The sequence below is a fragment of the Ailuropoda melanoleuca genome, chromosome 12 (assembly GCF_002007445.2).
Source record: "Ailuropoda melanoleuca isolate Jingjing chromosome 12, ASM200744v2, whole genome shotgun sequence".
Taxonomy (NCBI): Eukaryota; Metazoa; Chordata; class Mammalia; order Carnivora; family Ursidae; genus Ailuropoda; species Ailuropoda melanoleuca.
Window position 1 is genome coordinate 77,270,722 of NC_048229.1, and position 21,666 is coordinate 77,292,387.

Here is a 21,666-nt window from a genome sequence, read left to right on the forward strand (position 1 = left end):
TTGCCGTGGAGACCAGGCAAGCGTTGAGCTGCCAACGACTCGGGGGCTAGTTGGCCGGGAAAGAAAGCTGCGCCTCCCGGACCGGGCCGGGGGCAGTAGCGACCCCGCAGAACCGGGTGTTCCGTGTATCCGGGATAAGCATGCACCCCGAGGACTCGGAGGCCGTGGTGGACGGGCCGGCGGAGCAGGGCTGCGCGCAGGAGCCGGGAGTGGACGAGTCGGTGGGCGACCACGGGGACGCGGGCCCATGGGGCCGCAAGGAAGGTGCAGACCGCCGCCCCAGGGAGCCGAGGGGGGCGATGGGCTGCGCCCAGCACCACCCCTAACATTCCCAGCCAGGGATAACAATAGTAATAATAGCAGGGGCCGCACACACTTTTTAAAGGATGCGTGGCCAGCTCTCACCTTATTTGAGCCGTGCTCCCGCCCTCTGCGGTAGGCACACCTCCCCCGATTTCATGCAGATGAAGAAACTGAGACTTGTAGGGGTTATGGAACTTGCTCCAAAGAGATCAACCTCATGCAGTCAATGACAGAGCAGACTCCTTTTGGACAGTCCGTCTCCTGAGCGCAAGCCCTTAACCCAACGCACCCTTCTCCCCACCGCCCACCTGTTACATGTTTTGAATGTATCCCTTTATTGCTATCACTATGTAAGATCAAAGGCTCTCGGGACACTGAATTCACAGTGTCCAGTCCAGTGCCTGACCCATGGTAGAGAGTGAATGAGGAGCTGGTGGTTCCCGGGTCAGTGGTTGACTCCTCACCAGTTTCCCAGACAGCCTTCAGCCTCTGCTCCCACTTTGCTTGAGGCCCTAAGGGGAATCTTTTAACGACTAAACTACTTGATTTTGTTTCATTTTTTGAACCCAGTCAACAAACGTGGAGCATTGACTGTCCAGGCACGCCCTGTATGAAGAGCTGTAGGGAAGCCCTGTAGCTCTCTGGAAAGATAGGATTTGGAGCCACTCACACTGGGTACAGATGCCGCTCTGCACCTCGCCAGCTTTATGGCCATCAACCAAGAGTTTGACCTCTCTTTGGGGGTGGTCTACTCGTCTGTAGGCAGGAATAATTATAATTAGGTTTCTGGGTTACAGTGGGCCATTAATCCACACTAGCTCCTGTTACTCAGATAATCATTATGTATATTGAGCACCTCCTCTTTCCATATTCCACAGACACTTATCTGGTGCCTCTTGTGGCTGGGCATTGGGCGCAGTGGGAAATGGGAGAGCATAAGACACAGTCCTACACACGGAGCATTTAGTCTGGTTCAATAGACCACAGGAACACAGGGTGCAGCAGTCCACGGCTCTTAAAGATTAAGTGCATTTGAACTGGCCAGTTTTGATTGACCTTTAAAAAAAATTAAGTGCCTTTGACTGTGCTCATTCTCTTTGTACCAAAGATATTTTCACCGCTTTTGTTTCTTTTCCTGTGGCTTTTCTTTTGGGCACTTTTAAAAAAGAAGAGAGAACATTATAACCAACACCCTTGTATCATCACTAAGAATTGAAAATAATCTTCTGATTGCTGTTGCAAGGACTTCTAGTACTATGTTGAATAATAGTGGCGAGAGTGGGCATCCTTGTCGTGTTTCTGATTCTTAAGGGAAAGGCTTCCAGCTTTTCCCCATTGAGAATAATGCTTGCAGTAGGCTTTTCATAGATGGCTTTTATGAGATTGAGAAATGTACCCTCTATTCCTACACTCTGAAGGGTTTTAATCAGGAAAGGATGCTGTATTTTGTCAAATGCTTTTTCTGCATCAATTGAGAGGATCATATGGTTCTTGAGTCTTTTCTTGTTGATATGATGTATCACATTGATTGATTTGCGAGTGTTGAACCATGCTTGCATCCCAGGTATGAATCCCACTTGGTCATGATGGATAATCCTTTTAATGTACTGTTGGATTCTATTAGCAAGGATCTTGTTGAGGATTTTGGCATCCATATTCATTAGAGAAATCGGTCTGTAATTCTCCTTTTTGAGGGGGTCTTTGCCTGGTTTGGGGATCAAGGTAATATTAGCCTCATAGAATGAGTTTGGTAGCTTTCCTTCTGTTTCTATTTTTTGAAATAGCTTTAGGAGAATAGGTATTATTTCTTCTTTGAATGTTTGGTAGAATTCCCCAGGAAAACCGTCTGGGCCTGGAGTTTTATTATTTGGAAGGTTGTTTATCACTGACTCAATTTCTTCATAGTTAATTGGCCTATTTAAGAAATCTATTTCTTCCTGTTTCAGTCTTGGTAGTTTATAGGTTTCCAGGAAGGCCTCCATCTCTTCCAGATTGTTTAGTTTTTTGGCATATAGCTGTTGATAAAAGTTTCTAATAATCCTTGCAATTTCAATGGTGCTGGTCGTGACCTCTCCCTTTTCAGTCATAATTTTAATAATCTCAGTCCTTTCTCTTTGTTTTTGGACAAGTTTTGCCAGTGGTCTATCAATTTTATGGATTCTCTCAAAGAACCAGCTTCTAGTCCTGTTGATCTGCTCTACTGTGGTTCTGGTCTCTAATTCATTGATTTCTGCTCTAATCTTGGTCAACTCCTTCCTTGTCAGTGGGTTAGGCCTGTCCCTCTGTTGCTGTTCCAGTTTCTTGAGGTGAGAATATAGAAACTGCATTTTAGATTTTTCTATTCTTTTGAGTGAGGCTTGGATGGCTATGTATTTCCCCCTTAGGACTGCCTTTGCAGTATCCCATAGGTTTTGGACCGTTGTGTATTCATTCTCGTTGGTCTCCATAAATTGTTTAATTTGTTTTTTGATTTCCTGGTTTATCGAGTCATTCTTGAGCAGGATGGTTCTTAGCCTCCAAGTGTTTGAGTTTCTTCCAGGTTTTTCCTTGTGGTTGAGTTCCAATTTCAGAGCGTTGTGGTCTGAGAATATGCAGGGGATAATTTCAATCTTTTGGTATTGGCTGAGACCTGTTTTGTGTCCCAGAGCATGATCTATTCTTGAGAATGTTCCATGGGCATTTGAATAGAATGAGTATTCTTTGGTTCTGGGGTGTAGTGTTCTATATATATCTATGAGGTCCAACTCGTCGAGTATGGCATTCAAAGCCTTTGATTCTTTGCTTAGTTTTTGCCAGGGTGTTCTGTCTATTTCTGATAGTGGGGTGTTGAGGTCCCCTACTATTACTGTGTTCTTATCTATATGTCTCTTTATTTTGGTTAAGAGTTGGCTTGTGTATCTTGCTGCTCCCCTGTTGGGGGCATATATATTAATAATTGTCATATCCACTTGTTGAATACTTCCTTTAAGAATAATATAGTGCCCTTCTGTATCTCTCTCTATGGCCTCTAGTTTAAAATCCAGTCTATCTGATATGAGAATTGCTACTCCAGCTTTCTTTTGAGGTCCATTTGCGTGGAAGATGGTACTCCATCCCCTTACTCTAAGTCTGAATGCATCTTTGGGTTCAAAATGAGTCTCTTGTAGACAGCAAATGGATGGGTCATGTCTTTTTATCCAATCTGCAACCCTGTGGCGTTTTATGGGAGAGTNAATAATATAATAAAAAAAAGAATTGAAAATAATGAATGTTTTATTATTTTTACTTTAGTCTTTTTTTTAAAAAAGATTTTTTATTTATTTATTTGACAGAGATAGAGACAGCCAGCGAGAGAGGGAACACAAGCAGGGGGAGNACAAGCAGGGGGAGTGGGAGAGGAAGAAGCAGGCTCATAGTGGAAGAGCCTGACGTGGGGCTCGATTCCATAACGCCGGGATCACGCCCTGAGCTGAAGGCAGATGCTTAACCGCTGTGCCACCCAGGCGCCCCTACTTTAGTCTTTTTAAATTAAAGAAATAAGACATTTCAGATAAAGTTGATGCTCCTTTTGCCCTCCTTCCCCGATTTATCAGTCCCATTCCCTCCCCCCTTCCCTTGTCTAGAATTTTGTGTGGATTCTTTCAATCACATCTCTCTCTCTCTCTTTCTCCCCCTCCCTCCCGCACATACTCTCCCCCTCCTTTCTCTCTAGATACATATATATATATAATTGTCCTTAAACAGTGCATAGCATGGATTTGTATGTTTTTAACTTATATAAATGATATCCTGTGCTTATTATGAAACTTGCCTTATTGTCTCACACACGTTTCTGAGAATTATCCGTATTTATTGATATACCTCCAGTGCATTCTTCTCCAAGGCAGAATACTAATCCATTGTTTTATTTAACCAATCACAATGGGTGATTGTGTTTTATTTAACCAATCACATTTGCATTGTTGACAGTCTTTGGCTCTTAAAAGTAATGCAGCAATGAGTATCTTTGTACATGTGTCCTTGTGCACCTGTACCAGAGCTTTTACAGGGGACCTGCCTAGAAGTGAACTTTCCATGGTCCTTACCCATGCTTTACAAATTGTCATACCTAGGGGCGCCTGGGTGGTTCAATCATTGAGTGTCTGCCTTCAGCTCAGGGCGTGATCCCAGCATTCTGGGATCGAGCCCTGCATCAGGCTCCTCCACTGGGAGCCTGCCTCTTCCTCTCCCACATCCCCTGCTTGTGTTCCCTCTCTCGCTGTCTCTCTCTCTGTCAAATAAATAAATAAATAAAATCTTTAAAAAAAATTGTCATGCTCAGCAAGAGTACTCATACTAAACGCAGACACTTACTAATCAAGTTAAAATTGGGCAAACTTTTTATGCATCTCTTGATCTCTGTAGAACAAATCTCTTCTTTTACAGAAATTAATGATCCGAAGGAAATATGTGTGGGTCCTTCTGACACATTGTTACCAAGTGAGCAGAAACAGAGTGGTGACAGCAGGTTGGACAGTCGCTCTGCACACCAGAGAGATGACAAGGAAGATCGTGGCCCCAGGTATGGGGGCACACTGCTCCCAATTATAGTACACATTTCCTGAGGAAGATAGACGGTGTCATCTCCCCTTTGTATAGATAGGGAAATTGAGGCTCACGGAGATTAAATAGTTGGCCCAGTGTCTGAGAATTAGTATCACAGTCAGAATGGTGCTGCCTCTGTGGCACAACGAACCACAGTGTATTAAACTTTAATGCCAGGCCTGGAGCGAGAAACATCAGTAGTTCTTGATGACACTATTAAAAGTATTTTTATTAGAACATACATTGCAATTTTTAAGAATGCTGAAAGTAATGATATTGGATGAGGCCCTGAAAGGTATACAAAAGAAGAACTTAAAATAGCTCATCGGGCAAGAAAAAAAAAAGTTATCAGTCATGTAGGATATTTTGAAATTTGAAGAAGACATGGGTGTGGTAAAGAAGTTTTGGAATATATTTCACAACTGACAAATTGCAATAAATTTCTTGTTCACTTAACAGAATGACTAAAAGTTTTCTGCAAAAACTCTGCAAGCAACACAAGCTTTATATGACCCCAGCATTGAACGATACACTGTATTTACACTTTAAAGGTAAGAACCTGACAGAGGTATCTCACGTCAGGGGGAAGGCTCTAGTGGTATAAAAGAATTCTTGCTGGGATCCTCTGGAGTTCTCAAAGTACACGTAAGTAGAAATTTCAGAGTTTAGTGAAGATTTGTAAAAAGCAATAATAGTTCCTTGACATGTCTTCTGTGACTGGAGTTTATAAAGGGGGCCACCGACCCTACGGATACCAAGGAAACATGTTGATATCCTTTATTTATACTTTCCGAAGGACTTATGAATTTTTCAAGCTAGCAATCGGTGAACACGGCTTGGGCGGGACATGTCTTGAAAGAGGGGGATGGTCGGTACCTCGCAGATTGGAGAGGCATGAACAGTGGCATCGCAGGGGGCCCGTGTAAATCTCAGCTGGGGTTCATAGACCCAGCTTGTTCCAGCAATGACGAAGAGGAGGGACAGCTGCGGCTTCCTCTGAGCTCGGGGTGGCTAACCTACTTCATAGGTCCTCTGTGTGTTCCTTATTTAGTCAGTAAATGTTTACTGAGAGTCTTCTGAGACACAGAAACACATATGGCCAAGACATCTTGGGTGTCCTGGGGGACGGGGCAGCCACTGTGAGGCCCACGAAGGGCAGCACACACACTTTAGAGAAATGCAAGGACTGCTAACCAGTCTTCTCACCTCCGTTGCCCCTTCCAACATGGCAGTGTCGCAGTGCGTGGGACGACTTAGCAGGGCGATCCCAGGGACCCCGATATTTAAGAGGTGGGAAGAGGACCCCACGGGTCAGACTTAGTGGAGACAGTCAGAAGGTAGGAGGGAAGAGCTAGGAGGGAAATGTGCCCATATACTCTCCTGCTGCCACGAACCAGATCATCCCCAGACCTAGCCACCTAAAACAAATTCGTTATCTGGTTCTGTTTCTGAGGGCCGGGACCTGGGGAACGGTCATTCTGGCTCACCAGGGATACTGCAACTTTGTAATCAAAACTTTTTCAGGCAACAAAAGAAATACCTTTTCACAGGCTTTGGTAATAGATGAACCATGAATTACAAACTCATGATGAGTTACCAAGGCAAACAGAGTGTTTGTTTTCCTAACCTTAAATTTGGCTCGTAAAATTGAAAAACAGAACAAGACCCACAGTCTGCCCTCGCTTCGACTTAGCCGGACCCCGTGCTCATGGCATGGCTTCACTGGGCTGTCTCTTGACTTGGCCCTGCTTTCCTTTGGCTCGTTTCAGGCGGGTCAGCCCTCCCCTCCACCCACTCCCAGCTGTGAAGGGGAGGTGGCCACTGCAGCGCTAGGCTCCGCCCTCCGGGCCTGGCAATTCCAGCAGAAACATGCCCTCTAAACTTCCCAGCGGTCAGCAGAGTAGGCCCTGCTTGGCTCAGTGCGACCAGTGTAGAGTGGATTGCTGTGACTCGGACTGGCCGCCCGGGGCGCCGTGTGAGGAGGCAGTATCCGCAGAGGAATGCTCCTTAAAGAAAAGGAGCAGTGGGGTCGCTGGAGGAAGGAGGTGTTGATGGTTGGCAGGTAGTCCACAGCAAGGGTGACCCTGAGCCTCGCGTGTGTGGAGGGGCTTATCCGGCACCCCCTTCCTTCTCACTAGGTTTTGATCGCATCGAGAACTTGGAAGAGTACACGGGGCTACGCTGTCTCTGGCTGGAGTGCAATGGAATACAGAAGATCGAGAACCTGGAGGCCCAAACCGAGTTGCGTTGCCTCTTCTTGCAAGTCAACTTGCTCCATAAAATCGAGAACTTAGAACCTCTGCAGAAACTGGATGCTCTTAACCTCAGCAACAATTACATCAAGACCATTGAAAACCTCTGTAAGCCGTCCCGAGAGGGGGTCTTGATGCCATTTTGCCTGCCACTTTCCCCTGGGGGAGGTTCTAAAAGGGTTTCATACCTTTGTTGCTTACTTGTGCTCACCTTACCTTGCAGCCTGTCTGCCGGTCCTGAACACCTTGCAGATGGCCCACAATCACTTAGAGACTGTGGAAGACATTCAGCATCTAAAGGAGTGTTTGAAACTTTGTGTCCTTGACCTTTCCCACAATAAGCTGAGTGATCCAGAAATCCTGGGCATCCTGGAGAGCATGCCTGATTTGGTAAAACGTGCATTTTTAGAGACCGAATCTCTCCTCCCCACCCCCCCATTCCCTTCCCCTCCTTTCCTCCAGCCTTCCTCCTTCATCCAGCCTGTCCTCTTGGGGTCTTTCGCTGGAGTACCAACACCAGACACCATGTCATTTCACCCACAGACACTTCAGTGTGGATCTCAAGCAGATAAGCCCTTCTTTTCCTGATGGGTTCCCCTCCCCTTAACCGGCCAAAGGAACCAGTTCGTTTCTCAGGACTCTGCCACATTCTGGATTTGATTGCTTGCATCCCATTGTGGCGTCCTGTAATCTGTTCTGCTGGACCCGTATTTCTTGTGAAATGCCAGTGGAGCCGGAGGCTTGTACCACCCAGGTTCAGTGTTTTTCTGGGAGGGGTGCCGCTGGGTCACATCACAGGGCCTGTGATGTCTGCTTCCCTCTCTCGTTTGTAACTTGAAGACAGCCTGATGGAGCTCCGAGGTCGTCTGCCTACTGCAGCCAGGATAGAGCCCCATCCCTCCGTCTCCAGTCCCGTAGCATTGCCTCATGAGTCACTCCTTCAGAAGCCACACGGTGGCCGCTGTCCAGCCCTCTTGTTCCTGCCTCGTTTATTAGCTCGAGCGCTTCTCCCACAAGGAACTCCCCCGTCACCTAATGGTTCCCTAGTATATAGTTCACACAGAAAGGGCCGTGATGAAGGTTTGGCTCTTTGTTTTTTATTCATGAATTTTCAGAGAAAGGAGCCGAGAACCTAGCAACCACTAATGGTGACAAGGGATGGTTTTGCCTTCCATTGTATCATTATGAGCTCATGGGTTTATGTATACAATATTTGATATGATTTAACCCTTGCTCTCATTTTTTTAAAGATTTTATTTATTTATTTGACAGAGATAGAGACAGCCAGCGAGAGAGGGAACACAAGCAGGGGGAGTGGGAGAGGAAGAAGCAGGCTCATAGTGGAGGAGCCTGATGTGGGGCTCAATCCCAGAATGCCGGGATCATGCCCTGAGCCAAGGCAGATGGTTAACCGCTGTGCCACCCAGGCGCCCCCCTTGCTCTCATTTTAATTTTGGATATTCACGTGGTCCCATCTTCCGGCCTGTGGCAAGCCCTCCAGGCCACCCCTTCCTGTGTCCTTTTGACTTAACTCTGGTAGCCTTTGATGGCTTCCTTGCTTTCCTGTGTGCACATGTTGTCATGTGCTCTGGGGAACATATTAATAATAGTACCCCAAAACCCTGAGTTCACTGTTTACTGCTTACAGTATGGATATGTAAGGGAAGAGTGAGTCGATCTAAAGAAAAATAGTAAGCAAATCATTGTTCGGGAATAATGTTCTGAGTAGATTGTCAAGGAGGACTAGCTTAGAATCGCCAGCATACAGTGATCAGATAAAGCTGTATCACATAATATTTTTTTATTTTCTTTTTGCTTATGCCGTAATGAAGTGCCACAGACTGGGTGGCTTAAACAATAGAAATGTATTTTCTCATGATGCTAGAGGGTAGAAGTGGTCCAGGATCACAGTGTTGGGAGGTTGATTTCTCCCAAGGCTTCTCCCTGTGTCCCGTGTCCTCCCATCGTCTCCTCTGCATGTCTGTGTCCTAGTGCCCTCTTCTAAGGACACCAGTCAGGCTGGATCAGGGCCCAGCCTGAGGACCGCGTGTAATCTGAATCACCTCTTTAAAGGCCCTGTGTCCAAATGCAGCCACATTCTGCAGTGCTGGGGTTACGAAGGGAACATATGAATTTGGGGAAGGGGGGCACAGTTCAGCCTGAGCCACAAGCAGTCTGCCTTATAGTTGTTTTGTGATTGTGTTTTCTTTTTTAAGATTCATTTACTTATTTGAGAGAGAGAGAGAGCGCAAGTAAGGGGAGGGGTAGAGGAAGGGAGAGAGAGAATTCCCAGCAGACTCCCTGCTGAGCAAGGAACCCATTGCGGGACTCGATCCCATGACTCTGGGATCACGACCTATGCCGAAATCAAGAGTTGGATGTTTAACCAACGGCCGGCCAGGCACCCCGTTTTGAGATTGCTTTTAACTCCTCTGCCCGCGATGCAGCCCTCCGTCCTTTAGTGCATGCCCTGGGGTGCAGACTGCACCTCTACCCCGCCTCCCCAGCCCCATGGGGAAAATACCATCAGAACGAAGTCTGGGGACTGCTAAACTCGTTTGCAGCATATTTGCTTTCTCCAATAACACAGAACACTTTAGATAAAAAAAAAAACCTCTTTCATGAGTTCAAGCAAACTAGTCTTAAATGTGTCTCCCGCATGTCACCTTGGCTGCCCACTTCTCTTGAGTATCACAGGTGGGAAAGGAGGAGACGGGGTTTAAGGACAGGGCATGCCGCACGGGTCCCAATGACATCCAACAGATGCGTGAGCCTGGCATGTGGGCGCTCTCCATCCTTTCCCCGTCTATGCTTCCTGTCCTCCCAGCTGCTATGTATGCTTTCCCAAAATGGGTCCTGGCTGGGAAGGAGAGAAAACAATTAGACTGAGGTTAATGTCAGCAAAAAAGCTTGAGTGAGCAAAATAATGTCCTCGCTGAGTTGGACAGGACTTCGGATGTGTTTTCCAAAATTGTTCTGGAAGGACAGTGAGATTTCAGGTCTGGAGTTCAAGTACAAGAAAGGGCTGCTCCATGATCAGGACAGGTCTGATGGCACGAAAGCAAGGAAAACCCCCGGCTTCCCTGATAAAGTCATCGGGAGGTGACGGGGGCACAAGCGTTGTCTTTATGGACTCTCAAAGCACAGCGCATGTGAACTGTTTGAATCACACCCATGTTTTAGTAATCAGTCTGGTTCTGCCTTATGCTTGCAGCGCGTCCTGAATCTGATGGGAAACCCCGTGATCAAGCACATCGCTAATTATCGGAAGACAGTCACCGTTCGACTAAAACATTTAACGTACCTGGATGACAGACCAGTTTTCCCAAAGGACAGGTAAGCTGGAGAGAGGTCTGTGGATCACACTGTAATATGTCATGTTGAGCACGCTTAATAGTAAACTTGTACACATTTCTGACTTACAAGCATTTTCACACATCATTAAATATTCTTAGGAAACAAGTTTCATGGCTACATTATTGTTTATAATAAGTTATTCCCTATTTTTGAGCACTTAGTCATAGATTTTTTTTCATAATCCTCTGATAACTATCCCTGCATGTAAGTTTCTGACCTCACTGCTGATTTCCTTAGGGTGGAATTCTAAGAGTTGTATTACTGGATTAAGGACTGCTGTTTGAGCCTTTTTAAAGGTGCCTGTAAATATTTTCTAATTGTTTTCTAGAAAGTTTGTAACAGTTCATGACTTCACCAGACATAACTATGTAAAAGAAACCTTCACCAGGTGAATTGATCAGTGAAGATTGTATCTCATCTTATTTTTGGGGTAACTGATAAGGTCGGGCACTCTTATGTGTTTGTCAGGCAGGTGGAGCTCTTCCTCTGTGAGCACCCCATTTATAACTTCCTCCCAGTCTCCTTTTGGAGGTCCGTTATTGGTTCGTAGGAGCTCTTTTTTCTATTAAGAATATTGAACCCAGGACTGCCATGTGTATTGTCATTACTTTTATATCTGTGTTTTTAACTTAGGTCACTATTCCTACTACCTTAGAATAAAACCTCAGTAACATGGGCTGCTTGAAGGGAAGTGCAATCTAAACTTTAAAGTACATGGCATTTAAGAAGCAGCATAGCTGGTAATATATTTCTTAATTCACAAAGGTAAATCAAACTAACCAATATTTCAAAGAGAAGTGAAAGCCTCTACTCCAACCAGGTGAGAAAACAAGACCACCTGCTTCTGGGAAATTGATGGGGGGCTGATGCCCCCAGTGCCAAGGCACCCAGCCCTGGGGGCAACGGGGGGACACCGAGCAGAGCCTAAGTAATGACTTCAAAGCCCAGCTCTGCAGCCCTGAGTTCTGTTCCCTTGGAAGGGCTCATTAACCTCCCCAGCCTCGCCTTGCTCATCCGCAGAGTGGGGACAATATGACCATAGGGTCCTTATGAGTAACGGGTGGGATTTGAGAGGTACGGGGATCAGAAGGAGTGAACCAGTGGGAGGGGCTGCGGCTAAGGATTCTGAACCTCAACCAGGGGTGGTGCTGAAAGTGGGAACAGGGATAGGAGCCTGGCCCCTTACGTAGAGTCGCTCTGGTTCAGGGGTCGGACTCACCCCTCTGGTTCAGGGGTGGGTTTGAGTCCTCATTCCTTCCATCCCTAGCGGTCCCACAGCAGCCACTTGCTGTTCTCCCTGCCTGGGGAGCTCCTCACAGGTGTTTACAGGTGTCCGCTCACCTGTCACCTCAGTAAGCCCTCCCTGACTCACCCCTTATTTCAGGAGCACTTTTTCTACCTGGTGTCTCTTTAACCAGATTTCTTTTCTTTGCACACATACTTGTTTCCTTCTTTAGGGTCTGTCTGTCCCCATAAAAAGGCAGCTCTAACAGAGCGAGTATTGTCATCTCTTCTGTTACCTGCTGTATCCCCAGCCCCCACAACAGTTCTCCCACTTAAAGTGTGCAACTCAGTGGTTTCTAGTATATTCACAGAGTTGTGCGACCACCACATCAATTCCAAAATATTTTTATTGCCCCAAAAGAATAACCCTTACTCATTAGCTGATATTCCTCATTCCCCCCTCTGCCAGCCCTTGTCTCTGTGGGTTTTTTTCTATTCTGGATGCCTCGTATCGATGGAATCATACAACCTGTGGTCTTGTGTGATTGGCCTCTTTCACCCAGTGTGATAGTTTCAAAGTTCATGGACGTCGTAGTGCGTAGCAGGAACTCGTTCCAAAACAATGTCCCCAAAGAATATTCCACTTGGAAGCGCCATGTTTTATCTAGCCATCAGTTGATGGGTTTTGGGGTTGTTTCCACGTTGGGGCTATTGTGAAGGGCGCTGCTATGCCTATTGACGTGCAGGCTTTTGCGCGCACGTTTGTTTTCAACTCCGTGGAGCAGATACTACAGAGCACGGCGCCAGCTTGTGGGGGCAGATGTCGTGGTGCTCCGTAGCTGCCGGGCTCTGTTCCAGGCTGGCGGCGCGGCCTGTGTTCCCGGCGGGAGCGGGGGGTGCCTGGTGCCGCACCTTCTCGCCAGTGTCTCGTTCTGGCAGGCGTGATGTGCTGTCCCTGCCGTAACCAGCAGTTCTGCGATGTCGGAGCGTGCTGAGCTGCTCGGCCACCTGCCTGTCTTCTTGCTGAGGTGTCTAGGTCGTTTCCCGCTGGTTTTCTTTATTGTACTTTTTTTTTTTTTTGAGTTTTCGTTGTTGTCTGTTTTGGATATAAGCCATTTATCAGTTATCTTTCCTGCACATATTTTCTCCCAATCCGTGGCTTCTCGTTTCATTCTTTTAAAGTTCCTCTATTTTTAGATGGTGTTGTCTTACATTCATGAGTTGTAGAAATTCTTTATGTATTCTGCCTACACGTCCCCCAGTAGATGTGCGATCCCACATTCTGTGGGTTGTCTTTTTACTTTGTTTATGGTGTTCTTTGTGTTTCAAACATTTTTAATTTTGACGGATCTGACTCATTTTTCCTTTTATCGCTGGTGCTGTTGGCATCACGTGGAGAAGGCTCTGCAGACCATTAAGGAGGGAGGTGTGCACGTATTAACCGGTATCCTTGCAGCCACACATCCCGTGTGCCTTCAGTTTGGTTTGGGGGAAATGAGCGAGTTTGGTGAGACAGTCTGTTTTGAATTTACTTTTAACCTCCTGAATTTCTGTTTCTCTGTTTGTCCTCATCCACAGAGCTTGTGCAGAGGCCTGGGCCAGGGGCGGGCTTGCCGCTGAGAAAGAGGAGAGACAGCAGTGGGAGAGCAGAGAGCGGAAGAAGATTGAGGACAGCATCGAAGCCCTGGCGATGATCAAGCGGCGAGCGGAAGAGAGAAGGCGGCAGAAAGCCAGCCGGCAGGAAGGTACGCGCCCGGGATGGGAGCAGCTCCCAGGGCTCCGTCTAGACCAGGAATCTGGGCTGCTGAACTTGGTCTTTATTCTCGGGGATTTATTTCTGACCATTCATTCACACACGTGCGGATCCGTGTGCATGTGGCCTCACCCACCTGCCAAGTGTTGGGAAGAGCCCAGCATTGATAGGCAGTTTCAATCCATTTTCGGGGATGAAAGCATGGTTGTGTTAAAATAGCCTCAGTTTTCCAAAATAAATAATGTCTTAGTTTTCTAGGACTATCCTAACAAATTACCATAAATTTAGGGGCTTAAAACAACACGTTTATCATCACAGTTTTGTAGGTCAGAAGTCTGACGTGCGTCTCATGGGGCTAAAACCAAGGTGTGGGCAGGGCTGCGTTCCTTCCAGAAGCTGCCGGGGAGAATCTGTTCTTCTGTCTTTTCCAGCGTCTAGAGGGGCCCTGGGCCTGTGACCCCTCCTCCGCCTTCCTCTGCAGAACCCTCAAATCTCTCTCCAGCTCCGATACCCCGCCTTCCTCTCCTAAGGATCCGTGTGGTGACACTGAGCCCACCCGGATAATCTACGATCATCGCCCCATCTCAGGGTCCTTAATCTCATCCACAAAGTCCCTTTAACTGTATGAGGTCACATATTGACAGGTTCTGGGATTAGGATGCGGACACCTTTGCGGGGCCAGTATTCCATCCCCCACAAAGGAATATCGTGAATTCATATCAAAGCAGTGTGGTATTATCCTGACTTTATGCTGACCCCACGTAGGGCTGCTGACGGCAGTGACACCAGCCAGCATCTAGACCAGGGGCTCGGTCTGCGCCTTCATCCCGTGTCTCAGCCACACAGTTATTAAGGTTTTCCATTACTTCTATTGCTCTTTCAAATCCACTGTTTGTCTGCACACAGAAAGTTCTCTCTGCCCATGTGGAAGGGAGGGGGGATAAAGAAATGGGTTTTGGCACACACGTCGGGCCCACATATGTTCTTGCACGAGGACCAAGGACACAGACATTGTCACAGAAGCCAACAAGGAAAGAACAGGGTTCTGCGCCTCTGAGGAGACAGCAGTTTCCCTGGGGAGGTGAAGAGGACTGCCAGATGCCCACGCTTGGAATTCAGTTGTAAACTGGGAAATCAAAGAAGGTTAGCTGGCTTGGGCAACATCACATCAAGAAGGGCCTTGAAAACCAGCCTGACATGGCAGGGAACAGGAGGTCATGGGCTATGAAATGATGTTAGTGGCATGAGCTTGGTGGCTCATGTGGGGGCGAGGTGGCCCAGTGCTGGGGGGCCACACAGGGAGCCGCAGCCCTGGTGCCAGAGAATCACCATGGAAAAACATGGAAGCCCTGGACCTTTTTTTTTAATTGACATGAAATTCACATAAAATTAGCCATTTCGAAGTGGCATTTGGTATGATCACAGTCTGGTACAAATAGTACCTCTGTCTACTTCCAAAACATTGTCATCACCCTGGAATAAAACCCTGTGCAGGTGAGCAGTGACCCCCATGCTGTCCACCCCCAGACCCATGTTTCTGGATGCTTCTTATACATGGAGCTCTCCCCAAGATGTGACCTTTTGCGTCAGGCTTCTCTTACGTGGCCGGGTGCTCTGGGAGTTCCTCCAGGTGGTCACATGATCAGTACTTCTTTCCTTTTAATGGCCACCTTGGCAATTCAGTCCTGTTAACTCAGAATGGCAGCAGCACACCTTCTCTGTGGGACGGACTGTGCTCCCTCTGATTAGCTCGGACTGGAGCCGACAGTCTGCACAGTTGTATGAAACCTGCCGAACACTCGCAAGGCTCAGGATCACCCGATTCCTGGCTCGGCAGGACCAGGGAGGCCTGGGAAATGTGAATAAACCCCAGCTGGTCTATTCCAGGATCTCAGAGCCTGTCTCCCTGGCTTGCCCTCTCTCACCCAGTTTCAAGATTCTGTCTATGCCCGGGTTAGTGTAAATGAAGCCCCCTGCCTCCCCAGTCTACTGCCCCAAATCTGGAACTCAGAGTCACCTGCCCACACCCTATGTCCCTGGCCAGCATCTGGTAAAGGCTTCCAGGGAGAAAGCGAATCCTGGGTCTGTGCTGGTCCAAGCCTGGCGCAGGATCCTAGGGACGGTCCTCAGGCCACCTTGATAAGAACCCCTTCCTTGTCCTGTACCCAGTAGAGGAGCTCGAGTCTCCATGTGACACATATTTACTGTTTCTCACTTAATTACAAAACGTGAACACACCACGCATAGAAAACAAGAAAGCACCTGTAATAAATTGTTGCAAGAACCACTCAGTACTTACATGAGCATTTCCTGGCTTTTCCCAATGCATGTAACATTTATGGATTTTTATAGAACAACGGCATAATTATTTTGCTTTCTGCCTATTGTTTTAAATTAGCATACTATATTTTCCATAAAGTAGATGTTCTCCTATAGCATTCTTCTGTTCCAAACTTTTTATTTTGGTATTTTTCAGTTTCAGAAAAGCTGAAAGAATAGTAAAATAAACAGCTGTATGGTGCCCACTTAGATTAGATGGTGTTCAATATTTTCTCTCACACACATGCATATGTGCACTCCTGTTCTGCCGAGCCATTTCAAAGTCAAGGTAGACATCATGGCCCTTAAACGCCAATGTTTCCATGCACATCTCCTAAGAGACCCCGCACGGTGTTCTTCAAGGCGTGTCCTGTGCCACTAGACGGATGTGCTGAGCGCCACCCCCCATAGACACAAAGCTCTGCTTCCTCAGCGCTCAGCACACTTTGATGGACACCTTCGCTGCGTCCCCGACAGTCCCCCGAGCTCACCCCCAGCAGTTCGCTGCATATCCCCGAGAGGCGTGCAGAGCCCCCTGTCCTCCCAGGCCATTTCCTGGCTCACCCTTGGACTTCTCTTGTTCAGGGGAGGAGCTGGCGCCGGAGGAGAGCAAGAATGTGGATGGCAGCGTGTCAGGGAAGGAAGAGCCTCGTGAGGAGGGGGAGAGGCGGCAGAAAATGGAGCAGTTTGTCAGTGAGAGCTTCGAGGCCAGGGATGAGCTATTCCCAGAGAAGTTGGGTCTGGTGGCGGTCAGCAGAGAGACCGAAGGCCAGGAGCCGGCGGGGCTGCACCTGGAGGAGGCCCTGAAGCCGGCCGCCCCCGGAGCTGCCTGCGAAGGTAAGGAACTCATGGCGACACGGATGCACCCCCGGGAGTCCAGCCTCTGAGCCACGCACCTGCGGGGTGTTTCCGATGGCTGTGCCTTTAGGGTAAAGTAATCGTGTTGTCTCATTTGCTAGAGCAGTGCTGCCCATGGAAATACAGTGGGGTCAGTACTGCACTTTCTAGTAAACAGAGTAAAAAAGGAATGGGTGAAACACCAACATTCTATTTTAATTGAACCCAACATACCTAAAATATAATCACTTGAATCAGTATAAAATTCTTCATGAGATACTTCTACTGGCACCGTGTCTTCAAAGCCCAGTGTGTCTTTGACGTGGCGCATCTCAGTGCCGATGCTACCTTCTCAATGCTTCCGGGGAGATGGAGTCCCGCTAGGAGGAAGGAGTTGTTTTACGCTGCTTCAGTCGTAAAATGTAAGTGAATTAAAAATAAAAACCAAGTAAGAACTTCAGTGCCTCAGGAGTACCGGTCCCATGTCCAGTGCCCAGGAGCCAGCCCTCCGTGTCCGTGGCCGCCGCAGTGGATGATGTAGCTGTGGGCAAAGCAGGTCCCCTGGTGGGGTCAGCCATGCTCCCTGGGTCCCTCTGACTCACGGATAAACCCAGGACTTGCCCAGGACGCTGTCCCATTGCTGTGGCGTGGGTGAAGGTGAGCCGGACCTAGGGCAGGCCCATCCGTAGGGCCTTGAGAGACGGGGAACGTCTTGTCCCCCTGAGCAGCATGTGGGGTCTGTTGGGGGAGCTCAGTTGGTCTGGCCCAGAACACAGGTTCCCAGAAGGAAGGTCCCCACTGTCTGGGAGAGAACTTCGGAGTAACCCTGTCTGCAGAGCGCCAAGGACACCAGCCAGAGGGGCAAGGGCCACACCCCAGGGTGCCAGGCATGGCTGAATTCTCTTTCCAGATAAAGGATTTGGACAGAGCAGACCATCTACAGCGATTAACCCCAAGGAGGCCCACCCCACTCCCTCCTCCAAATAGTGCCCATACACGGGGATTTAGAGCCACATCCTTTTCTCCGGTAATACCTGAAAAACCTATCTTGTAGCCCAGTCTTTCCCAGGCTGTGTGTGGGAGATAAAAATGCACAGTAGGAAGGGGGTGTATGTAGGGAGGGATGGACCTGACCCCCTTCAGGAACTCAGGGACACTGTTCCTGTGGCACTGAGCCCCAGGAATTCCCCAGGGATCCCGGCCAAGGGAGCAAGAGGCCATGGATGGAAAGGAGGAAGGAGCACGAGGGACAAGTATGCTCACAGGGCAGGCCCAGTCCCCGGGCGACACAGGAGGGAAGGGTCCTGTGTGAAGGGCCATGGCCACAGCCAAGGAAAGAGAAAAGTGCTCCCTGGTGTTCGGCTCACCTCTGCAGGTGCTGGTTTCAGCTCTCAAGACTTCGCCACAAAGCTGGAATGCTGCTCTGAGAAGCACGACTTGTTTTGAATAACTTTTTCCTTAGGAAACACTCGTGGGCTGCTTTGTACCACCACAAGCTGGCTTTGCTGCATGGGGCTGCTAAACCCCCACGGCCTGGTCATCCTTGTTTTCTGGACGAGAATGTCTACCAAAAGGGTCCTGTTTTCCCTCCAGCTTCCCACAGGTGGGACGGGACAGGCCTTATTGTTTAAAAGGTGCAATAGTGGCGTGACCATGTGCTGCTGAGCAGGTGTCACCACGCACTCCCCTGCATGCTCGCCCCTCCGGGAGCCTTTGCTTGGAAGCTGCACCTGGCGTGGGAGCAGAGTGGCCTGAGAGGGACCCCAGCCTTTGTCTTCCCGAACGGACTGAGGCGCATTTGAAGAGGAGCTGGTTGACCGCAGCAGCCGTGGTCTAGAGCGGGAGACACAGCCAGCTCTGTTTACCCAACATGCATGGGTGGGCGGTGATGACCAGAGCTTCCCAGGCTGGCCTTGCAGGGGGGGCCCATTGTATGCAAGTGGAAAGAGAGGCTCAGAGGGGTGAAGTAACCTGCTCCAGTGGAGAGCGAGCACACAGAGAATGCGGGGATTGAAGGCAGCACCACCTCCAGAAACCAAACCTCACCCATCCTCGCTCCGCCCGCCCCAGCCTCTACTCTCTGCCCCTCCTGAGCTCATCCCTCTGGGTGTCGGCGGCCCGAGAGGTAAACTGGGCTAGCAGAGCAAGGAGATCCTTCTTCCGCTTTGATTCAAATGACTCAGCCCCAAGAAAGGCGAATCTACATATAAAAACCTTCTGTTTAAAAAAAATTACTTTCCATTCATCTTTCCTGCATTGGACCATCTTTCCTCATAGGTGGAGGATGGGGGCACGAGGAGCTAACCGACGTGAGCAGTTCTGCTGCATTTTCTGTGCAGAGCCTGGGACCTCCTCCTGCGATCAGGAGTCACTGGGGGCTCGCGGAACAGAGTCAGGACTCGAGCCTGAGTCCTCTCCCCATCCCCGTTGGGAAGTCTGCATCTTGGGGCAGAGAGCACGTGCTCCACCGTGGAAATCACAGCCTCTCCCGCCCTCTCATTCCATTCTCCCTAGAAGGGCCTTGGCTGCTGTCTGGTGGTCCCCAACATGGTCCAAGAACCACACAGGGATTTCACTAAGACACACTGTGTGCAGGTGAGGCAGTGAGGGTTCTAGACCGATCCCCTGAGGTCAAAGCCACGTCCAACCCCTCCATCAGCTAAGTGACCTCAGGCAAACCCCAAAACCTCTGGGAGTCTGTTTCAGCCTCTGTGAAATGGAAACTGTCTCTGCCACAGATTGAATGACGCGCGTCAGCCATGCCCCCAATAATTGTTCATCTCTTCCCTGCTTTACCTTTTCCCAAAACAAAGCCTAAGCAGATCGCTTTTAGGAAACAAAGGGACAAAGCCGCTGCCTTGACAAGCTTCTGGTGGCTGGGAAGTTGGAGACTACGGCACCATGAGCAGCAAAGGGGTGCAGGAGGAAGGGCTGGCCGAAGGGGAAGCAGACCAGGGTAGTAATTACAAGCACCAAATAGGAGAAGCCACAGGGATGGCCACGTGGAGACCGTGACTGCTGGGCCTAGTGAGGGAAGGGCTTGGGGTCATCCACAACAGCAACCACAGATACCTCTGGGGCTCTCTAGGCCAAACTGGACACACCGGACCTATGTGTGATGAGGAAAGCTGAGCCATGGATCTCTAACAACGGAAGCCACAAGACTAAAGAGCAGCGAGAACAGGACCCAAGGATAGAGCCTTGGGGACCTCAAAAAGCGGGAGCCTGGAGTAGGAAGAGGAACCCATCCCAATTCCATGTTTGCAGGCCACCCTGCGTTATTTATTTTTTAAGATTTTATTTTTTTGAGAGAGAGAGAGAGACGGAGATAGCAAGAGAGAGCACAAGCGGGGAGGAGACAGAGACGCAGACTCCCCGCTGAGCAGGGAGCACAATGTGGGGCCCAACCCCAGGACCCTGAGATCGTGACCTGAGCCAAAGGCAGACGCTTTACGGACTGAGCCACACAGGTGTCCCATCCCTTCGTTATTTAGTGGGCCTCCCTGACACTCGCACTGCCACTGGGAACAGGCGGTCCCTGCGGGTGGTGGGCTCAGCCCCTCCTGGACTCCCCAGCCTGCCTCCCCTCCACCCCCCCCAGGAGGCCTTCATCTCCTTGCCCACCAGCCAGGCCTTTCCAGGCACTTATGTATTCTGCCTGCTCCCTGGCTGGTACTTTCATCTTGTTGGAGTCAGGGCCACATTCCAGCAAGAAGGTGGCTCTCCTCCTCCTCTCCTTTCTCTTTAGACAGAACCCTGTCCTAACCTGGGAATTCTCGTGGCTTCTGTCCCAGAGACTGGCCTCCCTCTGCTCACGCTTGTCAGCCTGACTGCTGCGCATAAAACTTGCCCCAAGGTGAATAACCCTGTGTTGTTGTTCTCAGAACCGCCCCCCCAGACCGTGGTCGCCGGGGGTGAAGCAGGCACAGAACTGGGTGGAGACGATGATTTAGAAACCATCACACTGGAGGTGAAGGAGAAGTTCTTCATTGACGTACGTAAATAGTCTGGAGAGAAGGGTCTGCTCCACAGCTGGTATCAGATCCCATAGAAACCTTCCAAATCCTCACTAACCAAGGTGGGCTCCGTGGCCAATGGGCTTGACATCCCCGAGCCGGTTGGAATTCAGTCCAGACTGGGCCAGACCTGCCTTGTAACACGATCTCCCCCGGTGTTCATACACGTGTGTGTTCGAGACTGAGTGGTGCTGGCCCAGATGTTGCCCCTCCAGCTCCCTCTATGAAACCTGATTTGTTTTGCCCGAAGTCACACAGCAAAGTAACACTGTCTAGCGAGCCTTCTACAGAATTGTTAAGAACGTGACATTTATCAGTGGGGCCTCCACCGCTCCCTGGCCGTGTAGCCTGTTGCCACTCGGGCTTCCTGATGGGGGGCCCGTGTGGCCTGGAGAACGCCCTTCCTCCTAGCTCTTCCCATTTGGGGAACGGTCACAGGAGCGGCTACCATGGGAGTTCAAGCATTTCCTCGAAACCCCCAGGAAGCGTGCCTGGGGGGGACAAGGAGTGGGGAGGCATCTGTCACCCCCTGAGCCTCACGGCCAGCAGGCAGCTGGGGCTCACTCGGGGCCCCGGGAAGGACGGCCGGCAGCTTTGCCTGCCCCTACCCACTTCCCTGGTAAACCGCACAGCTTCACATGGCTCAGTAGACTCGCACTGAGCACAGTGTTCAGAGTGGGCTTCCAGTTTTTGGAGCCCATGAATAGTAAGAAACAACACTGGGGAGAGAGAACCAGCTATGTCTGGGACAACCAATAGAACGTACGGTTCTTATCCTGCCTGGCACTGTTCTAGACAGATCATGGATTGATTGAACCTTCCCATAACTCTAAGAGGCGGTAGGTACCATCATCATCCCCGTTTCACAGACGAGGAGACAGAAACAGAGAGGCGAAGCAACTTGCCCAAGGCTCCACAGCCAAGCCGTGGTGGGGCAGGAATACTACGCGAGGCAGTACGGCTCCGGAGTTCCTCCATCGAACTGCCTGCTGTGCTGCTTGCCCCACGTGCTGGCCTGCTAGCTATGGAGGAAGAGACAACC

The 21,666-nt window shown here is 49.3% G+C and overlaps 1 protein-coding gene across 1 annotated transcript in view; it reads left to right on the forward strand.

Annotated features, from left to right (window-relative positions):
* Positions 1-21,666, forward strand: part of DNAAF1 (dynein axonemal assembly factor 1) — a 24,438-nt gene continuing 2,772 nt past the window's right edge. Inside the window, exons 1-9 of the mRNA XM_019805826.2 lie at positions 1-264; positions 4,708-4,843; positions 5,326-5,417; positions 7,005-7,226; positions 7,342-7,508; positions 10,333-10,454; positions 13,278-13,444; positions 16,357-16,608; positions 20,493-20,602. Coding sequence (XP_019661385.1) covers positions 141-264; positions 4,708-4,843; positions 5,326-5,417; positions 7,005-7,226; positions 7,342-7,508; positions 10,333-10,454; positions 13,278-13,444; positions 16,357-16,608; positions 20,493-20,602 — 1,392 coding nt within the window. The 5' untranslated portion in view covers positions 1-140. The remainder of the gene's footprint in view (positions 265-4,707; positions 4,844-5,325; positions 5,418-7,004; positions 7,227-7,341; positions 7,509-10,332; positions 10,455-13,277; positions 13,445-16,356; positions 16,609-20,492; positions 20,603-21,666) is intronic.